The sequence below is a fragment of the Octopus sinensis genome, linkage group LG28 (assembly GCF_006345805.1).
Source record: "Octopus sinensis linkage group LG28, ASM634580v1, whole genome shotgun sequence".
Classification (NCBI taxonomy): Eukaryota; Metazoa; Mollusca; class Cephalopoda; order Octopoda; family Octopodidae; genus Octopus; species Octopus sinensis.
The window spans coordinates 5185932-5207914 of NC_043024.1; the positions used below are offsets into that span (position 1 = coordinate 5185932).

The 21983-nt window shown below is 37.8% G+C and overlaps 1 protein-coding gene across 1 annotated transcript; it reads right to left on the reverse strand.

Moving 5' to 3' along the window:
- Window positions 1–517: 517 nt before the first annotated feature.
- LOC115225633 (zinc finger protein 665-like) lies at window positions 518–21444 on the reverse strand (the record flags this gene model as incomplete). The annotated part of the gene is made up of 5 exons (XM_036514720.1): window positions 518–1345; window positions 1430–1619; window positions 1704–2159; window positions 12297–12611; window positions 21029–21444. Coding segments are annotated over 5 exons (1461 nt in total), but the record flags the coding sequence as incomplete, so codon positions are not given.
- Between the last annotated feature and the right edge of the window lie 539 nt (window positions 21445–21983).

A 21983-nucleotide genomic window follows, 5' to 3' on the forward strand; every position in this document is an offset into this window, starting at 1 on the left:
GTTTCAGTCATTTGACTGCGGCCATGCTGGAGCACCAACTTTAGTCGAGCAAATCGACCCCAGGACTTATTCTTTGTAAGGCTGGTACTTATTCTATCGGTTATGGGGACGTTAACACACCAGCATCGATTGTCAAGTGATGTTGGGGGGACAAACACAGATACACAAACATACACACACACACATATATATACATATATACGACAGGCTTCTTTCAGTTTCCGCCTACCAAATCCACTCATAAGTCTTTGGTCAGCACGAGGCTATAGTAGAAGACACTTGCCCAAGGTGCCATGCAGTGGGACTGAACCCAGAAACCATGTGGTTGGTGAGCAAGCTACATACCACACAGCCACTACCATGCCTATATATATATATATATATATATATATATAATGTGTGTGTGTGTATATTATTTTTGTGTGTGGTTTGGATAATATTGCTTGCAGAGTAATTACATAACACATAAGGACAATGGAGAAGAGTTTGATATTATTTATTCAGCATTACATGTTTCATTTCCTAATAGGAATTATAAACTATTAGATGTGTAGAAAACATGTAACATATATTTCCCATGAGAAATTCTTCAGACATACAATAGTTTATGTGAGTGTGTGTGTATGTACCCTTGTCCAGATATTATGTGATGTTCGTAAAGGGCCATCATGACCGTCATACTTGTGCAGTTGTTCACTTCCAGTCCTCTGCGTAAAATATGTCTCACCAGGGAAAATATTTCCTTGCTTGGAAACAGGTGAGGATTGGTCACAAGAAAGGTACCCAGATGTAGAAAATCTCCATCAATGAATTCCATCTGATCCACAGAAGCATGAATAGGAGAATGTTAAATGATGAGGATCATCATCATCGTGGTTCCTCTTCTGTATCAATGCATTTACATTTCAATAATTGATCATTTTCATAGATTGATTTAGCACAAATAGCTTAGATTACAGTTATATCTTTCATATTAACAGGACTGTGTACAAACAATTCACCATTTTGAAAGAATGATTCACGTTTAACATCACAGTGATATGTTTTCCTTCCTCTGTCAATGCTCTTTTGATTCAATAATGGATGATTTCATGTCAAAGATTTACCATAGATGTCACATTCATATAGTTTCTATATTCTGTGGATGTCTTTATAAGATACGTCCTTTGTCCTTCTGAGGAAATGTTATACAACAAATGTCACTGTGCAATGGATCCTTTGCATAAAGAATGCACTTGTGTTTAATTAATTGATGTTTTTATCAGAATGATTTACTGCAGATATCACAACTATATGGTTTTACACCAGTATGAATAAGTTTGTGTGTAGTCAAGATACCCTTTTCGTAGAATGATTTGCCACAGATATCGCCGTGATATGGTTACTCACCTGTATGAATACGTTTGTGTGTCTTTAAGTTACCTACCTGACTGAATGATTTACCACATAAATCACAGTGATACGGTTTCTCCCCTGTATGGATACGCTTATGTATAGTTAAGCTACTGTCATCAGAAAATGACTTACCACAGATATCACAGGGAAGACGCTTCACACCTGTATGAATACTTATGTGTCGAATTAAGAGACTGTAATTAGAGAATGATTTACCACAGATACTACACTTATGTGGCTTCTCCCCTGTATGAATACGTTTGTGTTTAGTTAAGCTACTCTTTTCAGTGAAAGATTTACCACATAAATCACAGTGATATGGTTTCTCCCCTGTATGAATACGTTTGTGTCGAGTTAAGCTACTGTCATCAGAGAATGATTTACCACAAATATCACAGGGAAAAGGTTTCCCTCCTGTATGAATACGTTTATGACGAGTTAAGCTACTGCCAGCAGAGAATGATTCACCACAGATATCGCAGGGATAAGGTTTCTCTCCTGTATGTGTACGTATGTGTCGAGTTAAGTGACTGTCAATACAGAACGATTTATCACAGATACTACAGTGATATGTTTTCTCCCCTGTATGGATATGTTTGTGTTTAGTTAAGCTACTCTTTTCAGTGAAAGATTTACCACAGATATCACAGTGATATGGTTTCTCTCCTGTATGAATACGTTTGTGTCGAGTTAAGCTACTGCCAACAGAGAACGATTCACCACAGATATCACAGGTATAAGGTTTTTCTCCTGTATGGATACGTTTGTGTCGTGTTAAGTGACTGTCATCCGAGAATGATTTACCACAGACATTACAGTGATATGGTTTTTCCCCTGTATGAATACGCTTGTGTCGAGCTAAGCTATTCCTGTCAGACAATGATTTACCACAGACATCACATTGATGTTGTTTCTCTCCTCTATGAATTTCTTGATGTTTACTTGATTTACGTTTTTCTAAAAATGACATTTTGTACATGTCACAGTCATATGATGATTTTCCTAATTCTTCAGACATCTCTTCAAGAAAAATAAAATCAATCCTTCAAGTTGTGCAGATCAACAACTTTTCTATAATATTTCTCCTCTCACCAAAATATATGGATATTTTTATTCTTTTTGCTTTTATAGTTTATTCCAAACAAATATCTTATATTTCTTCTAAATGTGATCAATGCCAATATTTAAAAATGTCGCAAATACTCTTTGAAAATCCATCAAAGTATATTTAAAAGAGAAAATTATCTCTTGCACATTTCAGACACAGAAGTAAAGAAATGCTTTCTCTCTTGGAGGAAATATTTTATTGTAATTCAGCAATGTTTTATAGAAGCAGGATTATACGTTTGTAGAATATCTTTGCAGAGTCTTTCAAACATGAGACATATTGATGATTCTTTAAAAGTAAAAAATACTTTTTAGCCAATTTCATGTGATTTTCTGAAAGAATAGAAAAAATAATACAAGATATAGAATATGTTTAAAAGGCAGATATTCAAAAGTGCAAATTTACGACATTTCTGATTTCATAAATTGTAGAAGCAATCCTTTATCTGAACTATTATATTTATCCCATCTCTCTGTTTTCAAGACGTTTATATCAATGAGTAGACCACACTGTTGTTCCTTCTAGAGCCATGCCAGGCTCATAAGAGCCGGATTCCTTGGCGTATAGGTTCTCCACCTGGATGGGACGCTAGTCCGTCGCAGGTAAGCTGCAAGTTGCAGGAGGAAAAAGTGAGAAAGTTGTAGTGTAAGAGTCAGCCAGAGCTGCGTGGAGCTTAGGTGTTTCGCTCGGTCTGAGATTTGAACCCGCGATCCCTCGACCGCGAGTCCACTGCTCTAACCACTAGACCATATGCCTACACCAGACTACACTGTTATAAACCCAAACTCGAATATCAAAGTTTAAAAGGTTTCAATCGAATGAAAAATGCATCAATATACAATACAAAGATTGCTAAATTGTAAGCAAAACGAAACTTCAACGCAATAATATTTTTTTGCAGCGAGTTGCTACATTCTTGACTCCCTAAAACCAAAGCTGAACATGTCGTCTGCAAAACAGAAGAGAACTCCGCACAGTCGCAGTGCAGCCGTATAACAGCAGGAACCAAAATCACGTGATTAAAACCCAAATCCCAACACACACTTAAAACCATTCTCAAAGACTTTTGATTATTATTATTATTTTAATGGACATAAAAATGTTTATAAGGCTTCAAGCACAAAAATTGAGGGATCTTTCCGGTTTGAACGGCAGTTTTTAAAAATAATTTCCATGAATCTAAACACTTCTAAATTTCGTATACTGGTAGAAAGTGTCTATAAAACATCTTTTTCTCTTGGTTTTATTGAGAAAATTCTATGGTTTGTAAGATATTTCTTGTTTTTTTTTCTTCATTTTCTGCAATTTCAACCAATCAGTGACGTCTATTGAGGTAAAAAAAACATTCTGTGCCGTATGAATATGTCCCTCGTTTAAGAAACAGATTGGATTTATTTACATTTGTGAAGAAAAAAAAGATACCCTTCCTCCACCCCCAACCCCATCCCTAACCCAGATTGAAATGCAATAGATCGATACTAGGGTCATAATTATGGGTGACAATTTCATATGACACCGCAAGAAAAAACTGCCGTTCAAACCGAAAAGATCCAAATTGAGTGTCTCAGTGTCATTTTGATTATTATTATAATGTCTATATATTTTAATGGACATAAAAATGTTTATAATGCTTCAAGCATGGAAAATTGAGTTATTGGTGACTGATTTGAGTAAACTAAATTTCACAAGGCGATAGTTTTTAAACAATGGCCATCAGCCTTCATTTTATATGTCGTGTCGATATTTTTTTTTTTTATATCTTCACTACTAATTTTCGAGTAAAAGATTATATAAACGGATTTTTATATTTATTTTTGGTCAAATTGTTTCAATTCAAAGCCCTTTCATTTCATCTGTATTCCATATTGCCTTTTCGTTTCAGTAATTCAAGTGCACAATCGTACTTTTATACATTCCCCATCTTTTCTTACAAATTATATCGTAATTTACCCGCATTTAACTAAATTGTCCAATTTACAAGTCAAAAAGAAAGAGGTATTAATCTGACATTAAGAAATATAGGAAATAACGGCGATCCGGAAGGCGTAACCACAAATGCGATGAAATATCTAAAAGAGAAGGGATAACACAATGATACTTACTCTTTCCAACGAACGTTACTTCATATTTTGCAGGTCAACATAATAAAAATGCTGAAACTGTTTCTTTAGACATTCAATTACCAATCATTTGTATATTTTTGATTGGGTTTTCTCTTAAATATCAGTTTGAAAGTGAAAGTGATCAAACAATCAAGGTGCGCGAGAAACATGAGGAAGAAATTAAATAAAATTAGGAAGAGTTAACGAGGGGAACTAACTCTTTATTTCTTTATTATGATTATACAATCGTTACATAGAAGGACAAATACAGGACATACATGCAAAAAACAGTTAAGAGGTTCGATTAAAAATTTTCCATAACATTTGGATTATTCATTATAAAAATTCGTCTGTGAATTGTCCTTTACGTGACCAATAGAATAATATAACACTTCATAAACTTTCGATCTTACCGAAGTTTTAAACCCCGGCAATTTATAAGGCCCCGCAGCTTTTGTTTCCTCTCCTCCCTCCATAGTTAAGCTGGGTTTCTGACACCCACCTTTTTTTCCACTTCCTTCCATCTTTTCTCATACACACCCCGTGGTAAGATCCTCTTTTCCAGCCCCATTTTGCTCTTCAGATGATATCTGAAGTAAGTGAGCAAGCCGGGGCCCGAGACAAAGGATCCTATCGCGACTCCTTCCATTCTTGTTCGCCACATGCATTCTTTTACTACTGCAACCGTGCAGTGAAAACATGCCTCACCTTCCTTCGAGAGTCCAGTTGGCGGTATCATCTTAATCATAGACTCAGCCGACAGCTGTACTCGTCCCAGATGCGATAACACGTGTTCTGCGTAACTTATCAAGTCGGACAACTTCCGACAGTGTACAAAAGCGTGCTGGACGGTTTCATCGTCCAACTCGCACCTTGGACACGTCGGTGGCACTGAAATTCCGTGCCGCGATAACTTCTCGCGAACAGGTAAAGCATTCCTATAGCACTGCCAGGCCAGGGATCTTTGGAAATTATCCAAATACCCCGTCCTGAAAGTCTTTTTAAACAGGTTGGTAAGCTGGTCTTCGTCAAACCCCAGAGCCCCTCCTAGGACGTCGTCGTTCTTTGCCTCTACCAGCCTTCTATAAAATACCGAGGTGGTATTTCCGCAGCCGGCCTTGCCCGCCTTGTGGATCAGCGTGAGTGCCTGTCGGCACTCCTTTTGCCATAAAGTCAGTTTCCATCTTTTGATGCGACCGGGTTTAAAATTCACTAAGGAGGCCGGTCTCGGGAAAAATTCCCCTGCCAGCGGACTCCACACCTTATCACCCTCCAGGTGGTGCCAGAGATGCTTCAGCCTCAACGCATGTCTGCGCATCATCAACCAAGGCATTCCTAACCCACCCTTTAACGGTTCCTGGCAGCAAACGGAGCGCCTCACAAGTGGCTTTCCTCCCTTCCACAAAAAGCGGAAAAGGATTCGCTCCAACTTGCTAAGCCATGAATCGGGGCAAGGGACAACGGTCAGGCGGTAAGTGATTACAGATGCAATGAACATCTGTACCACCTCCACCCTTCCTTTCAAGGACAGAAACCTTCCGGACCAGGTCCGTACTATGGCCTCCACCTTGCTCGTCACCTCACTCCAGTTCCTCTCCGTTTGGGAGTCTGGCCCAAACCAAACTCCTAGCAACTTAACAGGGCCATCCGTCCAGTGTCCTACGACACTGGACGATATCGACTTGCTCCTCCAGGTGCCGAGGCGCAAGCCAACCGACTTGTCCTTGTTAACCCTTGCTCCTGCCACCGCCTCGTATCCTCTGATAGCCTCTTCCACACAAGGTAGCTGGGCCTCATTGGACACGATGAGGGTGACGTCATCCGCATAAGCAGTAACCGTCCTCCCACCTCCGATCTCATCCAAGTTACTTCCCAGCCTCTCCAACTTTCGCAGCAATGGCTCAAGAGCCAACACGTACAAAAGTGGTGACAAGGGGCACCCTTGACGAACTGAACATTCGATCGAAAACGGTTCCGTTAGGTAACCGTTTATCTGGACGGTGGACTTGATGCCGCTATACATAGCGGAGATCCACCCGCGAAATTCAGGGCCCAGTCCAGCCGCTTCGAGGACCGTCGCCAGGTACTCATGGTCTACCCTATCGAACGCTTTACTTTGGTCTAAATGGACCATTACCCCGCCCTTGCCGGTTAATTTACCCACCCTATCTAAGGTGTAGCGTATAAGGTGAAGATTGTCCTGGATCGACCTGCCTGGAATTGCACATGTCTGTGCTCTCCCTACAAGTTTCTCCACGACAACCGTCAACCTTTTTGCCAACACCTTGGCCAAAATCTTTAACTCTACATTAAGTAGAGTTATGGGCCTGTAGTTACTAATGTTATCCCCCTTGCTCGGGTCTTTCTGGATTAGCGTCACCACTCCCCGGCTTACAGAACTGGGAATTCTCCCATTCTGCTGTTGTTCGATCTTGAATTCAACGTCCATCATGGTTCCGCCTACCGCGGCCGAAAAAGACTGTTTTGTTACTTCAGTGTCCTTTAATTCACTTGTTCCCATCGCGGGAAAATCATTCTTCGACGCCAAGTCGAAATCCATTTCTCAAAAATGTTTCAAAAATTACCTTCGAAGGTAATAACAATATTAAATACAGAATTTTCTGCCCCGTAGGGCGAAAATTACCGTTACACAACGGGCACTGTTCAAATAACAATTAACACAAACAACGATAAGCAAAAAATCGAACTCTCTCGACAAAAGGCAGCAAATTTCTCAAAACGCAGATGAAAGTTCAAGGGGAACTAACTCTTGTCTTTAAATATTAACGGCTTTACTGATATATATTTGAGTAGCAGTGTAGCCCGGCGTTGCTAGGTATTAAGTGATGGAGCGCTTTATTTCAAACCAAAATAAGTGACAATGACATCACATTTGAGCGAAATCTGCTGAAATTGGCAAAAGTTTGGCTGAAAGTCGGATCGCAGGCAATTTGATTGGGAAATACCATAAGGAATCAGTTTATCGATTATAATAATAATAATGAAATTATTGTATACAGTGCTCAGGTGCACCACAACTTGTCAGAAAGTGCGTATAAAGTATATGCAGTAATGTACAAATGTCTGGAAAGGGAACAGTGTAAGAGTCAGATACATGCTTGCGTGTGTATGGAGGGGAGAAAATCAGGTGTAGTGTTGGTGAATCTCAGGAAGCATGGAAGTTTTGAAGGATGCTGTGCTCCGACAACTAACAACTGATGCCGCCAGTTTGTTCCATGCTTCAGCAACTCTCAGCGTGATTGTTTTTTTTCTTTTTTTTTGAGAACTTAAAGCATTCAATGAGTCCTAAGTCTTTCGTTTGTCACTGTTATTTATGACATATTCCATCTCAGTTACGCTCGTATGAATAAACTAGGGTGTGTCAGCACCATAATCGTTCGTGCATTTCTACCGCTTCTAAGTTTTTTTATCCTGTTTTCCTGAATTTTTGTGGCCCCCTCCCCCTCCAATTTCTTCCTTTTTCACTTTTTCCGTAACCCTAAACCTAAGACCCCAATCCTAACTGTAACCTTAACAACCTAATCCTAAGTAGAAAAATTGTTGTAAAGTTCCTTAAGGTAAAACCAGTACAAACGCCCGAGCGATGTCATAAATGAAAATGGCAGACAAAATATACACTGCTGATAGTTGGTAACAACACCAGTAATTTTCTTCAGCTGAATACACATCATTGATTGGTTGAAATTACCAAATACGGCAACTTTAACACGAAATAATTTTGAATATAGAAAGTTTTCTCAACAACGCTAAGAGTAAAAGATGTTCTATAAGACACATTCTGCCAGTATATAAAATTTCAAGGTATTTAGTTAAATCAGGAATAATCTGTTTAAATCAGGAATAATTTTGTTTAAATGATTTGCCACAGTTATCACTGTGAATTGATTTTTCTTGAGTGTGAATGCATTTGTGTATAGTTAAGTGACTGTTTCCAGAGAATGTCTTACCATAGCTATCACAGGGGTATGGTTTCTACCCTGTATGAATACGTTTGTGTTGAGTTAAGCTACTGCTATGAGAGAATGATTTACCACAGATATCACAGTGATATTGTTTCTCCCCTGTATGGATACGTGTGTGTCGAGTTGAGCTACTGCCACAAGAGAATGATTTACCACAGATATCACAGTGATGTTTTCTCCCCTCCATGAACCCGTCTGTGAGTAGTTAAGTTACCTTCATGATAGAATGATTTACCACACATATCACAGTGATATGGTTTCTTCCCTGTATGAATACGTTTATGTATAGTAAAGCTACTGTTCTCAGAGAATGATTTACCACAGGTATCAGTGATATGGTTTATCTCCAGTATGAACCCGTTTGTGTTGAGTTAAGTTATCGCATTGAGAGAATGATTTACCACAGATATCACAGTGATAGGGTTTCTCACCTGTATGAATACGTTTGTGCGCAGTTAAGCTACTGCCCTTGGAGAATGATTTACCACAGATATCACAGTGATATGGTTTCTCCCCTGTATGAACCCGTTTGTGTTGACTTAAGCGATCGCTTTGAGAGAATGATTTACCACAGATATCACAGTGATAGGGTTTCTCACCTGTATGAATACGTTTGTGCGTAGTTAAGTTACCTCCTTGATAGAATGATTTACCACAGATATCACAGTGATATGGTTTGTCCCCTGCATGAATACGTTTGTGTTGAGTTAAGCTACTGCCAACAGAGAATGATTTACCACAGATATTACAGTGATATGGTGCTTCCTCTGTATGAATTTGTTTGTGTTGATTGAATTTACTTTCTTCTAAGAATGACTCTTTGCAGATGTCACAGTCATATGATGATTTTCTTAATTCTTCCGACATCTCTTCAAGAAAAATAAAACTGAACCTTCAAGTTGTACAGATCAACAACTTTTCAATAATATTTCTCCTCTCACCAAAATATATGGATATTTTGCTTCCTATTGCTTTTATAGTTTATTCCAAACAAATATCACTTCTCTTATATTTCTTCTAAATGTGATCAATGCCAATATTTAAAAATGCTGCAAATACTCTTTGTAAATCCATCAAAGTATATTTAAAAGAGAAAATTATCTCATGCACATTTGAGACGCAGAAATAAAGAAATGCTTTGTCTCTCTGAGGAAATATTTTACTGTAATTCAGCAATGTTTTATAGAAGCAGGATTATACGTTTGTAGAATATCTTTGCAGAGTCTTTCAAACATGATACATATTGATGATTCTTTAAAAGTAAAAAATACTTTTTAGCCAATTTCATGTGATTTTCTGAAAGAATACAAAAATAATATAAGACATCAAATATGTTTAAAAGGCAGATATTCAAAAGTGCAAATTTACGACATTACTGTTTTTACAAATTGTAGAAGTAATTCTTTATCTGAACTATTAAATTTATCCCATCTCTGTTTTCAAGAAGTTTATATCAGGGAGTAGACACATGTAGTAGAATAACATCTCCCGGACATTTCGTTTGTCCTAGACACACACACACACACCAATATACATGTCAATAACACTAGATATCTGATGCTTTCATCTCAGTCATGTGTCGTAAAAGAGATATCACACCTCCCCTGCCTCTTTCCGTACATTTATAAATATATAAATACACACATACAGGCAGCTTAATGTCAATATTCTGTGTTACATGAAACATGAATAAAAGTCAGCAAATAATCAGTATGGATGACTAACAGCATCAAAATCTTTTGTGGGGGAACTTTTGATGTAGGAAAAATTATTGGTTGAGGTGGAGAAGGAAATTGGTGACAACCCTTCTCAATGGGGGCAAATGATGTAGTTTTAACATTAAATTATTCTCGTTTTCTTCTTTACTTTTAAATTCTTACAAGTTACAATTAATGTTTCCCTTCCTTTTTACTTCACAATGAAATATTTGTTTATCGGGGTGAGTGAAAAATACAGCGACGTGTAATCACGGAGGTGTGAGTTCGAATCTCATAGCCGGCCGCCAACACTTTTCTGCAAAATAGGGGTAGCTTATCCTGTTCAGGCTATATTATTAGCAATATCCTGCCTTTGAGAATTTAAAATCACTTCTTAAACTTCCTAAGACATCTCAAAGCTTCTAAAGCAAATTTCTTTTTGGTTTGAACGGCAGTTTTTAAAAATAGTTTCCACGTTCGGCAAAAGAGACCGATAGAATAAGTACTGGGCTTACAAAAATAAGTCCCGGGGTCGATTTGCTCCACTAAAGGCGGTGCTCCAGCATGGCCGCAGTCAAATGACTGAAACAAGTAAAAGAGTAAAGAGAGTAACTAAACACTTTTAAACTTCGTATACTGGTAGAATGTGTTTATAAAACATCTTTTTCTCTTAGCTTTATTGAGAAAATTCCTTAGTTTGTAAGATATTTGTTGTTTTTTTTCTTCAATTTCAACCAATCACTGACGTCTATTGAGGTAAAAAAAATTATTCTGCGCCATATGAATATGTCCCTCGTTTAAGAAACAGATTTAGTTTATTTATATTTGTGAAGAAAAAAAGATACCCTTCCCCCCACCCCTAACCCTAACCCTAAAAGAGATTGAAATGCAATAGATCGATACTAGGGTCATGATTATGGGTGACAATTTCATATGACACCACGAGAAAAAACTGCCGTTCAAACCGAAAAGATCCTTCTTTTCTACTCTTGGCACAAGATTCGAAATTGATAGCATTAGGCAACTGGTACACAATTCATCAATCCTTAAAGAATGGAAGTGAAAGTCGACCTTAGCAGAATTTCATCTCAGAATGGAAAGATAGATGAAATACCAAAATGCTTTTCGCCCGGTGTGCTGACGTATCAGCCAGTGATTTGACACATTGCATGTATTCATTATAAAATAACAGACGCAACAAATATTTGCATATTTGTTCACAATACTTTGGAGGAGAATAAGAGGAGAAATATGTTAGTTGCTGTTGTGCATGTCAAAGAACAAGCGCTTCACCTTGCTAAGAATACTTCCTACATCGTTTAATGTTTGTTTTCCATTCAGGCATATGTTGGATGCTTCAACCAGAGCTGACAAAGCCATGAGCTGCACCAGTTTCCCTTGTCTGATTTGGCTTTTCTACAGCAGAATGCATTTCCTAATGTCAACCATTTTACAAACCGACATGGTCCCCAAGGACCTTGCAAGACAAAATAGCTCAAAACTGGCAGGGAGGAAGGTAGTATTGAAGGGACGTCACTTTGTGCCAGTTGACAGGTTTAAGGTACAAAGGGAACAGGGTCCTGATATAGTGCAAAAAAACAAGCACAAAATAAATATTTTATTCATTATTCTTTATTAAGAAATTCCTATAACTGATGAAAGGAAAAAGCCTGTGTTTTAGCAGACCAATTAGTGTTAATTATTGTTATGACTTAATAAATTTTGACATTGAGACAGTAACACGTCTCTGTGAATAGCCACATGTTTATGCATGTGGCTTTTTCGAGAGAATCATGTGCCACACATGTCACACTGACATGGCTACTCTCATGTAGGGATTCGTTCATGGACAGTTAAGTTAGGTCAATTAGAGAATGCTTTAACACAGACACGACCATTACATAGGTTGTGTCTGGTATGAAGATTTTCGTGTGTAGTTACAACACCATTTGCAAAAAATGAATTACAACAACTAATGCAAGGTTATGGCTTCTCACCAGTATGTGTACACTTGTGATTAGTCAAGTGAGTTCTTTGAGAGAATGATTTACCACAGATATCACAGTGATATGGTTTCTCTCCTGTATGTGTACGTTTGTGTGTAACCAAATGACTATTTTGAGGGAATGATTTACCACAGATATCACACTTATATGGTTTTTCACCAGTATGGATCCTCTTATGGTCAGTTAAAACTTTACGTTCACTGAATGATTTACCACAGATATCACAATGATAAGGTTTCTCACCAGTATGTATAGGCTTGTGATTAGTCAAGTGAGTGCTTTGAGAGAATGATTTACCACAGATATCACAATGATATGGCCTCTCACCTGTATGAATGCGATTGTGATCAACCAAATGACTATTACGAGAGAATGATTTACCACAGATCTCACAATGATATTGCTTCTCTCCCGTATGTGTACGTTTGTGTCTAACAATGTGACTATTGTAAGAAAATGATTTTCCACAGATATTCCAGTGATATGGCTTTTTCTCTTTATCAAGGTTTTCTGATTCAGTTAAATTATTCATTTTGAGAGAATTACTTATCATACACTTCACAATGATAAAGTGTTTTTCATTTCCATGAATACATTTCTGTTCAGTTTTGTCACTTGATTCAGATAACAATTTAATGCAATGTTTCTTCCATACATTCCACAGAAAGAAAAATATTTCGCTGTTCCTTGTTATAGACTGTATTTATATACAGAGGTAGACTTATTCATGAATGCTCCTTATAAATATATCGTCTTCCTTTAGGTGATGAAAGTTGATGAGAATATCAAAGACACTTCTGAATGGAGAGATTTCCTTCACGTCAACATGTTGTGATATTCTGAAATAGGAAAAGAAGCAGTAAGATAAAACTGAATAGTTCACCAACATAAGTAATTAAACATTGCAGACTTTATATCACTACCATTGTCATGCATTTACTGTCCATGCTTGCATAAGTAGATTGAGTTGGAAGGTGTTAGAAGCTAATGGGAGAGGAGCTAGCCAAAACGAAAATATAGTGGGCATAACATGACCAGAGTAGTGAGTTGATGCCATCCAGAATTTCGCAGAGCAAAGTTGCCACAAGTGAAATGGGCTGTTTATGAAGTGATCAGAGTTAATGATAAAGAAGCATTGTTACTTGTGTGCCGCCTTTCCGCTAACTAATTAAAACTCCCACTTCTCTTCATGGGCACTGAATTGCCTTCTAGGATCCATACGTGCCCACCCTGATGGGCTGAAGAATGACATAGCAGAACAGTGCTATGGAGTCCCAACTAAAATAGCTTTCCTGTCTTGCTACAATATTAAATACTGGCAGAATCTCTAAGATGCCGGATTAATTGCTTAACGCCATTTCGTTTGTAAATAGCTTTGTCAAACTAGAGATAAAAGCAATCAGGAATGGGAGTGTGTCTGTGCATTGTTTATTTCTCTTCAATCAGGTACACACTGTGAGGGCGAGTACGATCGATCATTTGAGCATCCAGATGCACCTCCCACCTAACCAGGAGTCCCTTCTCTGAAGACCAGCTTGCTAGCTAGCCCACAGTGAAGGTCCCTCTTTATATTTTGTCTGTCACGAGTTGGTGCCGCAAACGTCTTTCCTTTCAAAGCATGACTTCTACTGAGGTCGACTTTCATCCTTTCGAGGTAAATAAAAGAAGCAGTAGAGCACACGAGTCCTTGAAATTAACTCGTCCCCTTCCTACAAATTTCAGGTTTCGTACTTAAAAATACGAAAAAAAAATTATTATTATTATCATCAACATTAATATTTTATAAACCCCAAAAATACATCTTACAATTTCATGCGTCCTTTATTAAAAAAAGGGACAACGGTAATTATTCTCCTTCCTCTCGCAGGTGTTACGACCACTCACGGAAACGGAGACACACGTCTTTGTGAGCAGGGAGGATCTCCTCAGTAGAATCAATAGCTGCAAACCCTCTAAACACCTCACAGGCTGTGTCCGGGTAGAATGGATATAATTCGCCTCTACCCATCTATAGAGAGATATTTTGTTGTGGGGTGCTTGTAAAGACAAGAACATTACATACGTTGGTGTGACATCTACAAGCATTGCAGGGGGATGAAATAAAAATTAGAGGCAGCATGACCACATAACCAGTCCTCCATACTCTACCAAATGTACTACTCAAAAAGAATGGTCCCGGTGAGCACACTCGTGCTAGTCCGTTTTGATTGGTCGATCCTTCAACGACTACCTAGCGCGAGTATGCAAATTGACAGATGCGTGCATAATAATATATGTATATAATGGCTGAATATATATCAAATAAAATGGGTTTTGTCTTAAACAAAGTAAATAAAAGACTCAACAAAAGAAATTACTTACTTTGTGTTTTATTTTCTTTGTTTAAAAAAAATTATTTGTTAAAAAAAACCTCATACATGTCTAGCGCATTCGAAGGTGATTTTTAGTCGCGCACTCGCGTTACGTAGTCTTTGTAAGATCGACTAGTCACGACTAGCTAGCACCAGGACCACACTTGTAGAAAAGTGCCTATATATATATATTATATATATATATATATGTATGAGCATAAATACATATATATATACATACGTGTATATTCATGCAAGCTGTCGCATACAGACACATTCACAGCAACAAACAAAAAGAAACAGCTCCAATAATGGACATGGTCAAGAACCAGTGAAGAGGTAAGGAATATTTTAGAAAATAAATAAATGAACGGTTCACAAAAGTAACCCCCGAATTGTTTTCCCATAAAATTCCTACCTTCTCGGAATCTATATCGTCCGAGGTATATTTGTAGAAAATTTCATTTAAAAATATAACATTTCTTGAAAGTTAAGAAGAATTGAAGTTCACGCCGCTGAATTTTCCGAAACTCCTCACACCAAAAGCACTTTCCTACAAAAGTTTTGTATATTCGGAATCTACATACTATAACAAATATTCGTAGAATATTTAATTAAAGTTACGATCATCCAAAGTGGTGGGGCATGAATCTGTAGTTATGCCGCTTCTCCGTTCGTTTTTACTCGTTAATCAAAACGTTTTCTTCTCATTTTACAAATAAATTTCCTCTATATCACATCTAACAGCCGATAATAGGTTTTCAGAAACAACAAACCAACATTTCAGTTGGGAAGTTATTATTTAAGACGAGGAAATATATTTTCCTTAAGTTTTTATGTTTTCGCTTCGAAATAATTACTGTGACACCGAGAAGTTTACAGAATTCTATTAATTACATTGTTATTAGTAGTATTATTATCATCATTGTCAACTTACCGTATTCAGACAAAAACTGCAAATCACAGACCGATAATTAATTAGTCTAATTAATAATAATGATGTTAATTTCAAAAGCAACTTGCACACACAGGAAGCCAGTAAGTGTATGACGTCATCAAGAGTGAAAGTGCGCTTTTTCTAGCCCCCACCCATCGACGGCTGGATTTATTTCCCTTCATTTCATAGTATTTCTTCCTTCATCTCTGGCCCCGATTTGCTGTCTTACTTCAGATATCTTCTAAAGAGCAAGATGGGGTCGGAGAGAAAGACCCCTGTCACCGAATGAATACGAAAAACGATGGAAGGATGTGATGAGAAAGGTGGGAACCCAGCTTAATCATTGATAAAATCTTTATTATAATCATACGATTGTACATAGATTTGGACATAACAAGACAAACAATTACAAAGAATGTTATGAGAGTTCGAATGAAACTTAAAAATTTAGTTATAATATGACATAAACGAAAACTTGGCTTACTTTTGCCTTTATAACGAGAACTTTAGTGCGTTTCTGTTTTAAATAACATTAGAAAACATAACATATGTTAAAATGAAAAGCGGGGAGAAGTGCAGGCTCCGAATTTTGAACCCGGCAGCCTATAAGGCCCAGCAACTAATTTTTCCTTTCTTTGATGATAACTGAAAAGTCGCCCTCGGCGGAATTTGAACTCAGAACGTCGCAGCAGACGAAATATCGCCAAGCATTTCGCCCGACGTGCTAACGTTTCTGCCAGCTCGCCACCGTCCCAGCTTAATCGTTGATGAAAGGAAAAGATCGTTGCCGGGCTTTAGAGGGTGCCGGGTTCGAGCTTTTAATCTTTTTGTTTGTTTTCGTTTTATTTTTTAAAAAGTTCTAGTGAAAGGAAAATTTAATTGTTATATAAAATATTTTTAAAGTAAATTTTTAACATGTAACTCATTCAAACTCATATAACATTTTTGTCTTTTGTTTGACCTGTATTGTCCCATTCTATATATATTTATATAACAATAATTAACACTATTTGGTCTGCTAAAACACAGGCTTTTTCCTTTCATCAGTTATAGGAATTTCTTAATAAAGAATAATGAATAAAATATTTATTTTGTGCTTGTTTTCTTTTGCTCTATATCTGGACCCTGATCCCTTTCTCCCTTAAACCTGTCAACGGCACAAAGTGACCTTCCTTCAATACTACCTTCCTCCCTGCCAGTTCGCTGGTGAGGGTTCCAGGAAAAAGGCAATTGTGCTGATGCTGGACCCATATCACAAGCACTGGTGCTTGTGATGGGACGACAGAAAAAGAGGCACTGATGATGGTGTCAAATTAGAAGCACATTTGATGGTGACAAGTAAAATGCACAGATAAGGGGCTAATATTATAAGCACAGGTACTAGTTCCAACTCAGCAGCACTGGTGATGGTGTCCCATAAAAACAAAGCACCCAGTGCTCTCTGTTAAATGGTTGACATAGGCACAGGAGTGGCTGTGTGGTAAGTACCTAGCTCTCTGTTAAATGGTTGACATAGGCACAGGAGTGGCTGTGTGGTAAGTACCTACCTTACCAACCACATGATTTCGTATTCAGTCCCCCTGCATGGCACTTTGTGCAAGTGTCTTCTGCTACAGCCTCAGGCCGACCAAAGTCTTGTGAGTGGATTTGGTAGACGGAAACTGAAAGAAGCCCGTCGTATACATATATATATTATATATATGTGTGTGTGTCTGTGTTTGTCCACCCAACATCGCTTGACAACCGATGCTAGTGTGTTTACGTTCCCGTTACTTAGTGGTTCAGCAAAAAGAGACCGATAGTATAAATACTAGGCTTACAAAGAATAAGTCCTGGGGTCGATTTGCTCGACTAAAAGGTGGTGCTCCAGCATGGCCGCAGTCAAATGACTGAAACAAGTAAAAGAGTAAGAGTATTAGGAAATGCATTCTGCTGTAAAAAAGCCAAATCAGACAAGGGAAACTGGTGCAACTCATGGCTTTGTCAGCTCTGGTCAACCTATCCAACATATGCCTGTATGGAACACAGACATTCAATGTTGATTAAAAAAGCATGTATAGTGTGGTGTTATGGGCTGTGATGAGCTATGTGGTGTTGGTGAAGAGGATTGCAGATGAGGTAGACAGAAGTGAAGACTGCAGGGGCCGGACAAACAGCCACGGGGCATGCATGGGCAGGAAGTTCAAGGAGAGACAGCAGCGTGCAAGGACATGTTCATTTCTTGACAGTGATTGCTCATCCCACCTAGGTCAACAGCTAAGGCCTTTTGTATTTCTTTCTCCGGGTAAGGGTGATTAGGTGATGGTCTAGGGCTTAGGGGCGGTAGACCCTAGACCTTGGAAAAAAAACAAACTTTGGTCGTCTTGTAGTCGAGGGCTCTTCGTTGACGCCTGACACCACTGGGAAGTGGCCCTTGAAGTCGTTGGAAATGGAGATCTCCAGGTCCAATTCTTGAACGGCGGCAAAGTAGCTAATGTCGATGGTGTGTGGAAGGACCTTTCAAGTGTTTGGCCTCACAGAGACAATGATGAATAACTCAGACCTTTTGCATTATATCTTGCTTGTGAAGGCCATCAAGCCAAGTAAAATTGTAGTTCTGGCAAACTCTGAGGTCACATAAAAGCAGAGTGGTTGGTGTTAGATAAGGTCATCCAGCTGTAGAAACCATGCCAAATCAGACCCAGTCTGGAGCAGCGTTCCAGTCCTGGTCAAACCTTCCGAACCATGTCAACTTGGACAACGGACATTAAATGATGATAATGATGCTGACTTTGGTTAAAGCGAGGTATAGCTGAAGGCGGTGAGCTGGCAGAATCGTCAGCACGTCGGGCGAAATGCTTAGCGGTATTTTGGCTGCCGTTACGTTCTGAGTTCAAATTCCACCGAGGCCGACTTTGCCTTTCCTCCTTTCGGGGTCGATAAATTAAGTACCAGTTACACACTGGGGTCGATGTAATCGACTTATTACCTATGTTTGTCCCCTCTCTGTTTAGCTCCTTGTGGGTAATAAAGAAATAGGTATATGCATTGGGATTGAACCCCAAACCATGAGGCTGGAAAGAAAGTTCCTTACCACACAAACACACCTGTCTGCATTTTTTGACTGTTTGGTTGTAGGTAATCCCTGATGCGAATGCATGTTCATAGAAAAAGCTATTATTATTATAGGCGTAGGAGTGGCTGTGTGATAAGTAGCTTGCTCACCAACCACGTGGTTCCGGGTTCAGCCCTACTACATAGCACCTTGGGCAAATGTCTTCTACTATAGCCTCGGGCCGACTAAAGCCTTGTGAGTGGATTTGGTAGATGGATATATATGTATATACATATATATATATATATATAATATATATATATATGTATATATATATATATATATATAATATATATATATATATATATATACATACATTTATATATAGATATATATATATGTATAAGTTCAGCAAAAATTTAGATTCGAATGAATATGGTACTTAAATTAGATGCACCAGAATTTTGTATGGTATTACCCATAAAAGTTTGTGGGGTGATTATAATCAAAATAAGCAACAAGAATGACTCCGGTAATTTGGTGCAATCGTTTCTATAATTGGCTGATGAGTGCTCAGCATTTTAAAACTGTTGTAAAACTTACAACATTTAATAAACTGATGTAGTGCGAAACGATTGTACCAAATTTCCGTAGTCATTCTTGTTGCTTATTTTGATATATATATATATGTTTGTGTGTCTGTTTTTGTCCCCCCAAAAATGCTTGACAACTGATGCTGATGTGCTTACGTCCCTTTAACTTAGCGGTTCGGCAAAAGAGACTGATAGAGTAAGTCCTAGGCTTACAAAGAATTAGTCCCGGGGTCGATTTGCTCAACTAAAGGCGGTGCTCCAGCATGGCCACAGTCACATGACTGAAACAAGTAAAAGAGTATGTCTTACAGTGACGACATTGAAGTTGATGATGATGAAATAGATTAGGAAATAACATATTCTACAGTGAAGATAATGAAATTGAGGCCGGCAGTGGGCAATTTGAGACGAAAATCTCTATAAATTACACCAAAAATCATTTGCATGGTTCCTGTATCAGGGGACCGGTATTTTGTAACAGAATATATGAGTAAACTTTCTTAAAATGACCAGGTAAAAATTAAAAAAAAAAAGAATTGAAAGTGAAATCTCTATGTGTATAAAGCTGAAGTTGTCTGTGTGTGGCAGGTTTGGTAGCCTTCAACTAACACTATCTCCTTCGTGGCCGACCGATCGACGGTCGGAATGAACTATTATAGAAGTTATTTCCCTTCGTTTCATAGTGTTTCTGTAATTCTCTCCTAGATGGCTCTAGTGACTGGTGGGATTCCCTCCAGTATCCCCCTTAGTTTTATTCTATTAATATCTGTATTGTGTGTCAAGGCTCTCATTTGAGGGAATGATTTGTCACAGATCTCGCACTGATATATCTTCTCTCCTGTAAGAAGATATTTCTGTTTAGCTAAAACGCTAAATAGAAAATCTCACAGTGATAAAATCTTTATTATGATCCTGAGATCGAACATAGAAAACGACATAACAGTACAAAGAGTTACAAAAATGGGATCTTTTCCTTTTCAACGGCATTTTTCAACACAATTTCTAGTTAACTAAACACTTTTAAACTTCGTATGCTGGGAGAATGTGTCAAAATAAAACAGTTTTTCTCTTGGCTTTCTTGAGAAAATTGTAATTTGTAAGTTTAACGTATATGAATTTTTCGAATTTTAACCAATCCTATGCCCTCTATTGAGCTAAAATCATTTGCTGTGTCTAAAACAGACAACATCCTGTCACTAATCCTTCAACTGCAGAATGCATTTCCTAATGTCAACCCTTCTACAGAGTGCACTGGGTGTCATTTTTTCTTTTTTATGTGACAACAAAACCGACAGGGTCCCCAAGGACCCTGCAAGACCAAGTAGCTCAAAACTGGCAGGGAGGAAGGTAGTATTGAAGGAACGTCACTTTGTGCCCGTTGACAGGTTTAAGGGAGAAAGGGAACAGGGTCCAGATATAGTGCAAAAAAACAAGCACAAAATAAATATTTTATTCATTATTCTTTATTAAGAAATTCCTATAACTGATGAAAGGAAAAAGCCTGTGTTTTAGCAGAGCAAATAGTGTTAATTATTGTTATGACTTAATAAATTTTGACATTGAGACAGTAACACGTCTCTGTGAATAGCCACATGTTTATGCATGTGGCTTTTTCGAGAGAATCATGTGCCACACATGTCACACTGACATGGCTACTCTCATGTAGGGATTCGTTCATGGACAGATAAGTTAGGGTCTATGAGAGAATGCTTTAACACAGACACGACCATTACATAGGTTGTGTCTGGTATGAAGATTTTCGTGTGTAGTTACAACACCATTTGCAAAAAATGAATTACAACAACTAATGCAAGACTATAGCTTCTCTCCTGCATGTGTAGGCTTGTGATTAGTCAAGTGAGTGCTTTGAGAGAATGATTTACCACAGATCTCACAATGATAAGGTTTCTCACCAGTATGAATCTTCTTATGGTTAGTTAAAACTTTACGTTCACAGAATGATTTACCACAGATATCACAATGATAAGGTTTGTCACCAGTATGATTGTGACTGTGAGTAACCAAATGACTATTACGAGTGAATGATCTACCACAGATATCACAGTGATAAGGTTTCTCACCAGTATGTGTAAGCTTGTGATTAATCAAGATATTTCTTTGAGAGAATGATTTACCACAGATATCACAGTAAAATGGTTTCTCTCCTGTATGTGTACGTTTGTGTAAAGTTAAGTAAGTGCTTCGAGAGAATGATTTACCACAGATCTCACAATGATATGGCTTCTCTCCTGTATGTGTATGTATGTGATCTCTCAAGTGAGTGCTTCGAGAGAATGATTTACCACAGATATCACAATGATATGGCTTTTTCTCTTTATCAAGGTTTTCTGATTCAGTTAAATTATTCATTTTGAGAGAATGACTTATCATACACTTCACAATAATAAAGTGTTTTTCACTTTAGTGGTTTATTAATGATTTGGAGTAAATTTTGTATATTTACGTTGATTATATATTATTCCATTCATAATTTTAAAAATACGTTCGATCACCACGTGTAAAGAATTGTTTATTTTTCTTTTGAGTGTTTATGTATGTGTGAATGTGGGTGTGTGTGTGTGTGTGTGATTGTTTGCGTAATTTATTTATCTGTATAGATGTGGGTGTGAATATATTCGTGTATATACCGAGTTCTGTATGTATGTATATGTATATGTGAGCGGGTATATGTATATTGTTTATGTATGTGGGTTGTATGTGTGTGTGAGGGAGTATGAATAAGTAATGTGTTGAAGTATTTGGCTATTTTATTTATT